This window comes from Mytilus trossulus, chromosome 12, assembly GCF_036588685.1.
Source record: "Mytilus trossulus isolate FHL-02 chromosome 12, PNRI_Mtr1.1.1.hap1, whole genome shotgun sequence".
NCBI lineage: Eukaryota > Metazoa > Mollusca > Bivalvia > Mytilida > Mytilidae > Mytilus > Mytilus trossulus.
The window spans coordinates 55,812,494-55,825,782 of NC_086384.1; the positions used below are offsets into that span (position 1 = coordinate 55,812,494).

The 13,289-nt window shown below is 32.5% G+C and overlaps 1 protein-coding gene across 2 annotated transcripts in view; it reads right to left on the reverse strand.

Moving 5' to 3' along the window:
* Positions 1 to 13,289, reverse strand: part of LOC134692888 (pre-mRNA 3' end processing protein WDR33-like) — a 29,442-nt gene that overhangs the window by 8,840 nt on the left and 7,313 nt on the right. For both annotated transcript variants that reach the window (XM_063553507.1, XM_063553506.1), the window contains exons 6-13: positions 12,316 to 12,467; positions 8,936 to 9,033; positions 5,825 to 5,951; positions 5,016 to 5,170; positions 3,438 to 3,516; positions 1,983 to 2,093; positions 1,315 to 1,409; positions 462 to 551 (exon numbers count right to left, since the gene is read on the reverse strand). In XM_063553507.1, the coding sequence (XP_063409577.1) occupies positions 462 to 551; positions 1,315 to 1,409; positions 1,983 to 2,093; positions 3,438 to 3,516; positions 5,016 to 5,170; positions 5,825 to 5,951; positions 8,936 to 9,033; positions 12,316 to 12,467 (907 nt within the window). The remainder of the gene's footprint in view (positions 1 to 461; positions 552 to 1,314; positions 1,410 to 1,982; positions 2,094 to 3,437; positions 3,517 to 5,015; positions 5,171 to 5,824; positions 5,952 to 8,935; positions 9,034 to 12,315; positions 12,468 to 13,289) is intronic.

Genomic DNA, 13,289 nt, shown 5'->3' on the forward strand with positions numbered 1-13,289 from the left:
CAAAATCTATTGGTAAAATGCAAATTCTACTGGTCTCAGACCAGCTGACTAGAGGTAGTTTTGACCCCTGGGGACAAGGAAAATTCAAATCGGAAAGTTCTTTATCAAATGGCATAATCAAAAGCTCAAACACATCAAAGGAGTGGATAACAACAGTTAAATTTCTGACTTGCACAACGTTTAATCTTATCTAATACAGATGAACCTCGTCATTGGATATTTGATTATACCATTCAATACTTGGCTGTTTTTAAAGTGATTGTTTGATTACCAAACAAAATATTTCATGATTACATGATTATTTGATAATCAAGGACTGTATTTTTGATTCTTTGATTATCTTGTTTAAAAAAAATATTTAATGACTGTGATTACATTGGCAAAAACTTGTGATTATGTGATTACTTGGACATTGCCCATCTGGAGCCTAAAAGTCTGTTTTATACAACAACAAGACTAACCTTCCATGTTGCTGAAATCTTCTGTTGATCCCTCATTCACGCCAGGTATAGTTGACACAGATGTTACTATTGGGGTGGTGTTGTCTAAATCTACAAAATAACAACAAACTTTTACTACAAATAAATATATTGTAACTAATTAAATTGAGAATGAAAAAGGGCAGAGAAAATGAAAGTCAAACAAAACTACAAAACATATAAATGAGTTATAAGTAAATAAAAGTGACACCACCAAAGTTCAAACCTGATCTGTATTTAGTGGTAATAAGCAGTGTATTTGTATCATAACATTTGAGGAAAACTAAAGTTAGAGAATGGAAACCAACTTGAGTCATACAGACAAGCGTAAAATTTAATGCCCCCTCTGCTACAGTGGGGGCATAAAAACATACAAGACTAACAAACACACATAAATAAGTACCAGGCTTTTTTAATACAATTTTGCATACCAAATATGCTTTTAATCTATAAAAGACTCATTAGTGAAGCTTGAAATAAAAAAGTTAAAAAGGCAAAATATAGTAAGAAGTTGGAAAGTGTACAAGTTAGAGGCCTGAAAATTCAATAGGTTTTACAAAATACAGCAAAAGTACTGGTAATCTTAATTGTAAATGAACTCTGTAAGAGCTGTTCAAAAAATATCAGGGGGATGGATTATATACACTCAAATCAATTAAATACAGGTAGTTGCATTTTCATTATAATTTCATAGGAATTCTAATAAACTGATTTTTTTATTTTATAGGTGGTAGGGGTTCTAAAAAGCGCCTCCCATGTCCCCCAAATAAGTCCAGAACATTCCTAATTCGAAAATAGATTTTTCAAGAACAATAAATTTTTCTAATGTACTAACCAAACTCTGGTAACTCGTGTTCTGATCCACCCAATGTGTTCAAGTTATATTTGTCTCTCATTCTATCTCCAGGACGATTACGTGTCCAAAATTTTCTGAAAGATAAAAAAAATAGTAATTAATTTCAAAGGTACACTGATATCTGTAATGTAAAATATTCAATTTCAAGGATAAGAAAGTTTGCCATCAAGGTAAAATATTACACAAAATTTCTCAATGCATTGTACCTAACATATATTATTTACACCGTAATCGATAACAAAAGAGAAATATAAAAATTTCTAAGAAGGCACAATAAAAAATCCAAAATTATTTGCCTGATCCAAGTCAGGAGCCTGTAATTCAGTGGTTGTCGTTTGTTAATGTGTAACTTATTTGTTTTTTGTTCGTTTTTTAATATAAATTAGGCCGTTAGTTTTCTGGTTTGAATTGTTATATATTTGTCATTTCTGGGCCTTTTATAGCTGACTATGCAGTAAAGGCTTTGCTCATTGTTGAAGGCCGTACAGTGACCTATAGTTGTTAATCTCTGTGGCATTTTGGTCTCATGTTGACAGTTGTCTCATTGGCAATCATACCATATCTTCTTTTCTATATGATAAAAAAATAAATAGAAAACATTAACCCAACCAGCTGCCTGTTCATATTTCACATGCTTCCAGACTTACGTTGTATGATCATTAGACCCAGAGGCCAATATATGTCCAAGTGGATGCCATGCCAAACTCCAGACCATGCCTTCGTGAGCCATCTCCATTCCACCTAATTCTCTGTCGGTTCTGTAACAAAATTATAATCCATACTTTTATACATATGAATAAAATAATAAGTGTGTTATCTATCATTGAGACCACAGGTACTTGAGGACAGGACCCTATAGGAGCCTTGTGATGCCCCCCTCCCCCTTTTTTTTTTTTTTTTTAATCGAGCAAAAATATCATTATTTTCGCTTATATTCAGCTCTCTGTATGCTATTTATCACTTCAAATGCAAGGAATACTATCAAATACCAGTTTCTAAAATTTGGGGTTTCTGATATTGAATATACAAGTTGTCAGTAATACTTTAAATTCAGAAATTATTGTGAGGTTTTTATTATTGCTAATTATGCGACAGAGTTGTAAACACAATAATTAAAACTCGCATTTTGTAATATACATATATCAGAAACCCCAAATTTTAGAAACTGGTATTTGATAGTATTCCTTGCATTTGAAGTGATAAATAGCATACAGAGAGCTGAATATAAGCGAAAATAATGATATTTTTGCTCGATTAAAAAAAAAAAAAAAAAGGGGGAGGGGGGCATCACAAGGCTCCTATAGGGTCCTGTCCTCAAGTACCTGTGATTGAGACTGCTTAAGTTCAGCCTCTAAATTGCCCTGAATATACAAGTTGTCAGTAATACTTTAAATTCAGAAATTATTGTGAGGTTTTTATTATTGCTAATTATGCGACAGAGTTGTAAACACAATAATTAAAACTCGCATTTTGTAATATTTCAACTAAATTAAGCATGACTTTTCTCAAAATTGTAAAAATAAAAATCCCCTTTAAGTTTTAAATGACAAAATCACAATAATAAATGCACACATAATCATTTCTGAATTAACAGTAATACATGCATCAAAAAGACACAATGCACACTTTCAACATGAGCCAAAACCCTTATTTGACATAAAAAGTACACATCAAAATAACAGGTGTTCAATGTTTCAAGCTGATGTGACCAAAATTTCATTGTAAACTACTTTAATAAACCCAATACGCAGGCCCGTAGCCAGGAATTTCCAAAGGGGGGTTCGTTTGGACTCACAAACTCGACTTTAACAGTCACAATTCGAACAGAACATTGACTTTAACAGTGCTTATTTGTTTCCAAAGAGGGGTTCGTCCGAACCCCCTGAACCCCCTCTGGCTACGGGTATGATACGAGATGGACTAAATAACTCATTGACCCACAGACTAGAAAACATAAAGCCCCCTTCTACTGCATAAAACATTAAATTTCTCATAATAGCATTTGATTTCTAGTTTAGTTTGCATGTGCTGTAAGGTTAGTAATGGGATTGATCTTTTTCTTTCCCAAATATTTTATAGATAGGCAAATTTTGAAGACTTACCCGACATGCCAGAACATGACAGCTCCATCAGAACCCCCCGAGGCAAATAATCCTTCATGTATAGGGTGCCAGTCTATTGCTGAAATAATACAAAAATAAACTACGATATTACACTGTACCTTCATATAAGAACTGGTATATTTAATTTCAAAATGGAGTAAAAATTCAGTGGTTGTTGCTGTTTATCAAATTAATCAGGTGTGATGGGATGGGAGGCACAGAAATAAATTAAATATGGGTAGTTGCACTTTCCCAAGATTTTTAGTTAGAATAAAAGTAAAATAAAATCTAACTTAATGAGTGTTTTGGTTCTTAAAAAAAAGCCTCCCCTTTAAAACACACAAAAGGGGAAATTATTTGGTTCTTATTAAAATTGCAACCATCAAATTGATGAAAGATACCTGAAAAAAATGTAATAGCTTATACAGTCAGGATCCTACTTCGTCAAAATTATCTCCCCATTACGCCAGTTCATTTTCACAATCGTAGAAATGGAAGCCATTGTAGCGATGACGCGCTACCAATTTTGCTCTTGGAAACCGATAAATTTATACACATTGCACCAATACGATCCTTATATGTCAGTTATATTTTAAAAGACAAATGTATCAACTACCTAATGAGCATCAGTTAATGATCTTGTCTGCATTGATTCAACTTAATCATAAACATTAAAAAAAAATCTAATTAAATATTTCGTGGAAGGGCAGACTAGATTTTTTTAGTGGTTGAAGACTATAAACCCTAGTTATCACACACAAAAAATAAGATTTTTTCGAAGATATGCATTTTCATCATCCAACTTGTAAGACTGTCGTCAAGTACTTTCAGTAAAAAAATAGCTATTCGAACACACCTTCCCTGTTTTTGTGACTCATTAGATAGGTATTTCACTTGACCCATATATTTCATCTTTTAGTTCTGTTATTTTTTTGTGTTATAAAGTCAATCTGTAGCTTTAATATATAAAAATGATAGAATCTGAAGCGAGACGATGTATGACATATTCTTACTTTGAACGATATCAAGACAAAATATTCAACTCAAACACGCCCTAACATAAAAAGGTGCACTCGATTTTCTCTTTTCAATACAATTGTTACCTATTTTTTGATTTTTTTCTTCAGTCACATAATGGAAGGGCAGACACGAAAATTACTGAACTAATAGATTGATATGATTTCCGTCCGTGGTAATTTTTTCAAAAAAATCGGAGGTTATGCATTTTTGTCATCCAACTTGATAGATACCCATGTCGTCGACTTGATATCTAATTGTTCTGCTTAACTATGTACTAGATTAATTGAAAACTTATGCAAATTGTTTTTTTGAAATAAAACACCTCGTAATTGAGAAGAAAATTGCAGTTTTGTTTGTTTCTATTAACTTTTAAAAAATGTGTTACTATAGTAAACAATACAGTTAACATTTATCGCCTTCTCTAATAGAGAGCTTCGATTCTTTTGTTCTATTTCAACCTGTTTTCCGACTGCTTATAGGTGTCATTGAAATCAACAAATGTTTTTTTTTACATATTCTCAAGTTCCTTGGTTTTTATTTTTTTTACATTTACCGTACCTGTAGCCTCTTTTTTATGTCCTTTAAATGTCTGGACTTCCTCCTTCATGTTACGTATGTCAAACAGTTTAATGAGATGATCACGTGATGCTGTCAGTAACCAGTTACCATTCTTATTCCACTGGAGCTGCATTACTGTCATTTTATGAGCATGCCTAAAAAATAATAAGAACAATCTCAGGGTTGAAGTCATAAAACTTTGCTCAGTGCTTGAAGCACAAAAATCATGCTTGAAACATGAAATCCAACATTTTGATTTGTTGAATTTAGAGTATGAGTTCAAAAAACTGACCCCAAATTTTTATGATTTCAAAGCCTGAAGTCTGGTTTCCACATCGATCTCCCTGATGTAGACATTTTTGTACTAAATGGGACGTATAGAAAACATCATTCAATAAATCTGGTACCCACAAATCAGTTCATGGGTTTGAATTATTTTATATTTTGTTATGTTGGTGTCTTTCATACTCACCAACCAAATAAAACTTGATCTGTGATTTAATGCTAAAAAGCATTGCATATAAGTTACATTACATTTGGCTGAGGCAAAATAAAGAAAGAGAATGCAAACAAAAAAATCATCAATTATAAAGGGGCGATTTTTTTATCAATGAAAATCACGATATTGACAATGTAGTGAGGCACTGACTAATTTCAGATTTTCTTTTAACTGATGTTCATTTTTAACCCTAAAGTCTCTTATAACTTTAATATGTGGCTACAGCATGTCTCTATTTCAGGCTTAATTTGTTGAAACTTTAAATCTACTTATTACCCTAGCAGTGGCACATCCTTTAATGTTTACTTACAATGTAGCTAGACAGGATCCAGTTTTAGCATCCCATAGTTTCAATGGCTGCTGGTTATCTTTACTTCCTGAGGCTATCAGACTTTTATGTGGATGCCAGCCAACACATTTCACATCGGCACCATGTCCTGGTTAATTCACAAAAACAGTTTGGTTCATATTCAGATCACACTATACACATATCTGTATTCAATATTGAACAGTTGAAATCAGTGGGGGTTATGGAGAGAGAAGGGTAGGAGGATTCCTTTAGAAAACAAAACAACAATGTGTTCCCAGTACAGATACTCCATCTGCATTATAATTTTTTATGTTCAGTGGACCGTGTGAAAATGGAGGAAAATCTCTAATTTGGCACTTAAATTAGAAAGGGAACATGTATACTAGGTTTCAAGTTGATTGGACTTCCTCATCAAAAACTACCTTGACCAAAAACTTTAACCTGAAGCAGGACAGATGGACGAACAGATGGACTGATGGACGCACAGACCATTAAACATAATGCCCATTAATGGGGCATAAAAATACTATTAAGTCCCTTTCAAGAAGAGCTTCAGATTGCAGTTTGACTATTAAAGTCAGAGGCTGAGAGCATCATGATCCTAAACAATCCTTTAGAGACATTCTAGCAACTAATTTGATTGATCCTTTGCTTATCAACATCCAGTGGCAAATATTTCAAACATATTCACACTGGGATCTATATAATTAGGTTGCAAGAAGTGAGAAAACTGGGTGGTTGCTTTTTGACATCCAGTGGCGAATATTTCGAAACATATTCCCACTGGGGGCAATATAATTAGGTTGCAAGAAGTGAAAAAACTGGGTGGGGTCTGGAAATAACTACTCACTTGTTAAAAATGAGGCGTTGTTATTAAGGAAGTTCGCTTGTCATGTTTAGGATTTTTGTCAGATTTTTGGAATCCTCTGGTTTTATCCATTTCAAGGCCTTAAAAAAATGCCCATTGACTCTCATTTTTCTTTTTATAAATCTTTTACACCTATAATGATAAGCCATCTGTGAAAGTCTTATAAAAAAATTTAATTTTTAATAGTTTTCGAGAACTTAAAACTTGTCAATGATGAAGCTATGAAAAGTCAAGAGAGAATATTTCCCCGCCAAAATTTCAATGGCTATAATCTCGAAAAACAAGCAGATTGACCTATATATATATTTTTTTTGCTCTTTTGATTTGATTCCTTTATTAATCCCCTATCAATATAAACTACTGTTTTGAAAAGTTAATTATTTTGAAACTGAGATGCGAACCCTTAAGATTCAGACCCTTTAACCATTTACAGCCATTGCATTGAGTGTGTGGGTAAAGGTAGCATTTTTGGTTAGCTTGCTGAACCATGAAGTCATTTTGACATTATAAGGTCAGATATACTACCCTCCTTTCGAGGGAACCTAGTCCTTTAGAGGCACTGAGACACATAGATTGGTTATCTGTCAAACTAGTCTGCTCTTAAAGGACCTAACCTAATACTGGTAGTGACTTCACAGTTCACAGAGGGCACTTTTATTTAAATTTGATGGATGGTGGTATTTAAGAAAGATTGCTTGAATATTTAAATGAAAAATCCAATTTAAAATGTATGCATGGTGGGTCAAATAACTAGAGGCATATCAAACAGAGGACAAAGATGGATGCATGAAAAAACTGTCTTTTGGTGTTGGTGATGTGTTTGTAGATCTAACGTTACTGAACATTCTTGCTGCTTACAATTATCTCTATATATAATAAACTTGGCCAAAAAGTGACAGTAGAAAATATTATGTAAAAATTTACAAAAACTTACGAAATCTTTGAAAATTGTTAAAAATTGACTATAAAGGGCAATAACTCCTTAAGGGGTAAATTGACCATTTTGATCATGTTGACTTATTTGTAGTTCTTACTTTGCTGTACATTATTGCTGTTTACAGTTTATGTCTATCAATAATAATATTCAAGATAACCAAAAGGTGCAATTTTTTTTTTAATTTCCAATTCAGGGGGCAACAAGCCAACAAGTTGCCTGATTAGTCTAAAAATTTGAGGGCAGATACATCTTGACCTGACACAATTTTATCCCATAACATTTGCTCTAAATGCTTTGGTTTTAGAGATACACGCCAAAAACTGCATTTTACCCTATATACTATTTTTAGCCATGTTGCCCATTTTGGTTCACAGGCAGAGTCAGTGGACACATTTAACTAAATACCCTAATGATAATTGTGTTTAGTTAAATTTTTCATAGTAGTTTCAGAGAAGAATTTTGTACAAGTTTATAAAAGTTTATGAATAATTGTTAGTTGACTATAAAGGGCAATTTCACCTGAAGGGGTCAACTGACCATATTAATCACATTGACTTATTTGTAGATTTTTCTTAGCTAAACACTATTGCTGTTTACAGTTTATCTCTATCTATAATAATATTCAAGTTAATAACCAAAAACAGCAAAATTTCCTTAGAATTACAGATTCAGGGACAGCAACTCAACAACAGGTTGTCCGATTGGTCTGAAAATTTCAGGGCAGATAGATTTTGACCTGATAAACATTTTACCATATCAGGGAGATTAGCTCTAAATACTTTAGTTTCAGAGATATAAGCCAAAATCTACATTTTACCCCTAGGTTCTATTTTTAGCCATGGTGGCCACCTTGGTTGGTCGGCTTGGTCACCGGACACATTCCTTAAACTAGATACCCCAATGATGATTTTTGCCGGTCTTTAAAGTGATTTATAAAGGACAGATGCACAAGAAAATCATCTAGTCCCTAGATCCTACTTTTGGCAGGGTATATATTGAACCTTTTAGACAACTTACTTAAACAGTTAATTTCGATGCTGGCATCAGAATATCCTTTTCCTCGATTTAATGAAACATTTCATTTTACAAAAGGACAGAACTCAAGACCAGTGAAAGGGACATCACCCAAATTCAAAATCTGTTTGGTGGTAATAAGCGTTGTGTACGAGATTTATATCATTTGGTTGTGAAAATTACAAGGGTAAAAATGAAAGCCCCAGGGGCATTATTATTCTATGGATCAAAGCTTACTATGAACCCTTATTCTATTTTAACAGGGACAAGAGTTTCGAAAAGAAATACATACCTCTCAAAATCTTCTCTTCTTGGCATTTCTGGAAATCCCAGATTCGAACAGTACCATCATCAGAACAAGTCGTAAATTTATTGTCAGATGGAGAAAAACTGTAGGGGAAGAGGAAAAAACAATGTGCATGGTTATATTATTGTTTTTAAGAATCATCCATGGTAGAAACTAAATGACAAATTCATCTTCAATTACCAAAGAAATAAATGGAGTTATCTTATGGCAACTGCTAACCATTAATTAAACTGAGTTCTCATTCAAGAGAGCAATATCCGAAATAGATAGACAACAGGAAAACAACACATATCCTTACAAAAATACTGCAATTGTTACAAGAAATTCAATGACACGTGAACATCAGAAAGGTATTATGAAAATCTTTAGATAAGCTTTTCTTCTATGCTGTCTTTTTTTTCTTTATTCCCAGCTGATATATATTTTGTGTAACCAGTAGAAATACAGTGATTCTATGTATAGAGAATGTTATTGAAAGTGATTTCCCTAAACTGGTTATAACACATGTAACATGCATATTTGTAAAAGATTGATGCATTTTGAATGCTGGATTTCACCCCTGTTTTAATTCTTTTAAATTCTGTTTTCACAACTTCTGTTTTTTTCTGGTCTTTTTAAAGTATGCACAGAAAGTTTTATATGTTTTACACAGCATTCCATTTTTTTAAACTTTGTCATCTTTGTGGATTCATCACTATTTTGTAAATTTAAGCATGAAGGTTGTCAGAAAATTTAAGAGCTTCACAAAATAAAAATCCAATATACTTTTAACCAACTCAGTAAAATATTAAATCAAGAATCTCAGTATACAAAATATTGCAGCAATAGCTTGAGATTCTTTGTAATAAGACGACTCCACCCGATTGACGTTTTTCTTTGAACGTAGATAAATATTAACAAGAGCAGACTAAACAAATTTCAAATCACATGTTGAATGCACATTGTAATTTTTGAAAGCTTGTTTCCTAACCATTTCTTAAACAAAATTCCTTTTACAATGCATGATACCCAAGATGCAAATCTCAAAATGGTGTACCATCCAAAGCAGTTTGATGACTAGAAAGCAAAAATCCCAAGTGACACATTTCAAAAGCATAGTGCTTTGATTGCTGTTCTTCATTTGGTAGTCAAATAAAATTACTCAATAGATATTAAAACTTTAAAATTCATAGTCAAAAAGACTAAAACTGTCACTTTACTGATTTTAATTTCTTATTCCGTGATTGACACAATCAGATAGAAACCTTGCAAGTTCAGGTTCACAACTGTAACCACATAATATATTGACAACTTAGATGCATTTAAAAATACAATAATCCTCCACAAAATGAAAACAAGATGAAGAACAGCAATAAAAGCAGCCATTAGTTGATCATAGCACTGTCAGTTTCGAGTACATTTATATGTTATCCCTTATTAACAAATAATATCATTCCTGTTCAACTAATAAATTTCATTTGTGCAAAACTATAAAATTCTGCAAAGCAAGAATTAAAAGACCAATGAAAGAAACTGTATGATGCAAGTACAAAACTGTGTCTAGTTACCCACATTATATTGAAACAGTCTCTTATTTAGAAACATTATAACTTGGTTACTTTGTTGAAGGCAGTACAGTAAACTGATAAATGATTGCTGTGTAGTCAGACAAAGAAACCTGTTCAGACTTACTTTACTAAATGTAATCACAAGTTTATCAGTTCATCATTTAAAAACTATTTTTGTTAAAAGATTAGATTTTTGGTATTGAACGGGTGCTTGCATCTAAATGTTATATATTCCTTATAAGCTGTGTCTTGCAATATATATCATAAATTACAAAAACTTTCAGATCCAAATTATGAAGTTTCTCAAGAAAATCTATTTTTATACTGTATATGTTGTGAATCGGCCCTGTATCAAAACCCTAATGTCACACTTGTTAGGACAATGTTGTCATTTCACATACAATGTAGCACACTTTATAACTTAAGCCTATGCAGTTACATACTCATTTAGGAATGCATTTGAATGCAAGTCTTTCAACTGCTTTAATTTGTAGTTTTTAAGATTTTTGTTTTGAAATGTGAAAAGTGCTTTTTTTTTTAAATTTGTACACAACCATCATTGTCACAAGGGCAATCTTATACATGAGATATGTAAAATATTTATCAAGAATATGTTGTCACAAGGAAATATGTTAATTCATCAAAATATGTGGACAAATAGAGAAAAAAATCGCTGGTGCATGTGGTGTGTAAAGTGAATGCATGTGTTTGAAGGTTTGTCTGTTTTTATTATTCATGTTATTTTCTGCTCCCTGGCCTCGTCTCTTTCTGAAAATTTTTATATTTGTAATTTTTGGAATATAAAACACCTGCATAATAAACACATGTAAATGAGAGCTGCACCAAATCTCTTCTTCACCTAATCCTAAAACAAAGGATCTCTTTCGTGTCAGTCAGATCAGTTCTTATTTAAGACAGAAAGGCGTTTTTGCAATATTTTTTAACCCTCTATAATTTTGATGTACAAGTAAGGCATGGGATTTATCTGGATTTTGAAGAATAAAAAAAAAAGTTTGTGATTTTCAAATTTTTTATTAAATAAGCCAAATCATGTACAGATTAACAATTTAACAGAAATTTGTAAATACATTTCAAATTTAACAAAATATACTTAAATGATAATTCAGTGGCTATATGCCTTTATTCTTATACAATTCTACATTATATAATCTAAATAAATAGGGCAGATGGGCTTAAAGCCTTTATTTTCCCTGGGCAATATGCCTTTATTTTTTTGGGCAAACTGGGCATTACGCCTTTATTTTATTATTACATGTACAAACATGCAAAAAACTGATAAAATGTGGGCAATGCCTTTATTTAGTCCCTACACACATGATTGTCTATAAATACTTGGGCTTCTGCCTTTATTATCATCGTACTTCCTAATAAAGGGCTTGCGCCTTTATTTGTGCATTTCTGATCTGACAAACCATCAACCATTTGTCAATGTTCACATTTTCATACTTAAAATGAACAACTGAACTCTTGCATATGGGATTTCTTCCAATTGTGACACTTGTATCCAGATTTAACACTGGAAAAGTTCAATCAAATAGAAACAGATTTCTATGATTAGATTTCCAAACTTGCCAAAGATTTGAAAAATTCTATGTGACTGTCTCCCCATAGAATATTTCTTGTATTTTTGGCGGAATTTTACATAAATTAAAAGAATTTATTTGAAACCCATATGAAAGAGTACAGTATATCAACATGTCTGCGGACATTCTGTAATAATATAACGTAGAAACAATAATGGCTTCAATCCTAATCAAGAGGATGGTTGCCATGGTTACTTTACGTCCAGAATCCCACCTGATCCCACGAACGGGCTCCTTATGTCCTTGAAACATCTTTACATTGTTCATATTGGACTGCCAATACTTGATAAATCCTGAATGATCTCCAGTTATCATCCACGAGTCGTTGTTACTCCATACCATCGCTCGTACTGATGTATCATGGGCCTGAAAAAAAGAATTTATTTACTGTGGATTCATTTTTACTGTTGGATACAAATTTTTTATGGGTATAGTAGGTATAGTTAAACCATGATTTCAAATGTTCAATGAATAACATATTTTAGGTTTTGTATACAGAGATTGGCTAAACCATGAAATCAAATATGCAAGTTTTTAGCAAAGCACTAAAATTGATATCCAATAAAGTAAATGAATCCACAGTACTGTCCATTACAATTTGAATGTTTTAACAGAAGCTATTTAGTATAAATATTACAAAATATCTAGTGAACATGTCCTTTGTTCCAATTTATTTGGCTTTACTGATGATCAAAGGTCCTTCATAAAATGTCCCCAATGAATTTACATTCAGTAGCTTTAATAGGATAAACTCAAATAAACAGAGAATGTTTCCCTGTGCCCCACTTGAATATAATGTTATAAAGGGACATAACTCAAATTTAAACTTGATCTGTGTTTTAAGTTAGGGCTATTTCACTAAAATGTATGGTGGAGGGTAGGAAGGGAAATTAATTATTGAACGGGGTAACAGGTCTTTTTGCAGTCTGCATCTATTACCATGCATTATGCAAAATTATCTAAACAAGAATGTGTGCATGGTAAATGGATGCCCCATCTGCAGTATCATTTTCTATGTTTAATGGACCATGAAATTGGGGGTAAACACTTAATTTGGCATTAAAATAAGAAAGATCATTTCAAAGGGCACATGTGTGCTAAGTATCAAGTTGATTGAACTTTAACTTCCATCAAAAACTATCTTAACCAAAAACCAGGACAGATGGACAGACCAGAAAACATGCTCAT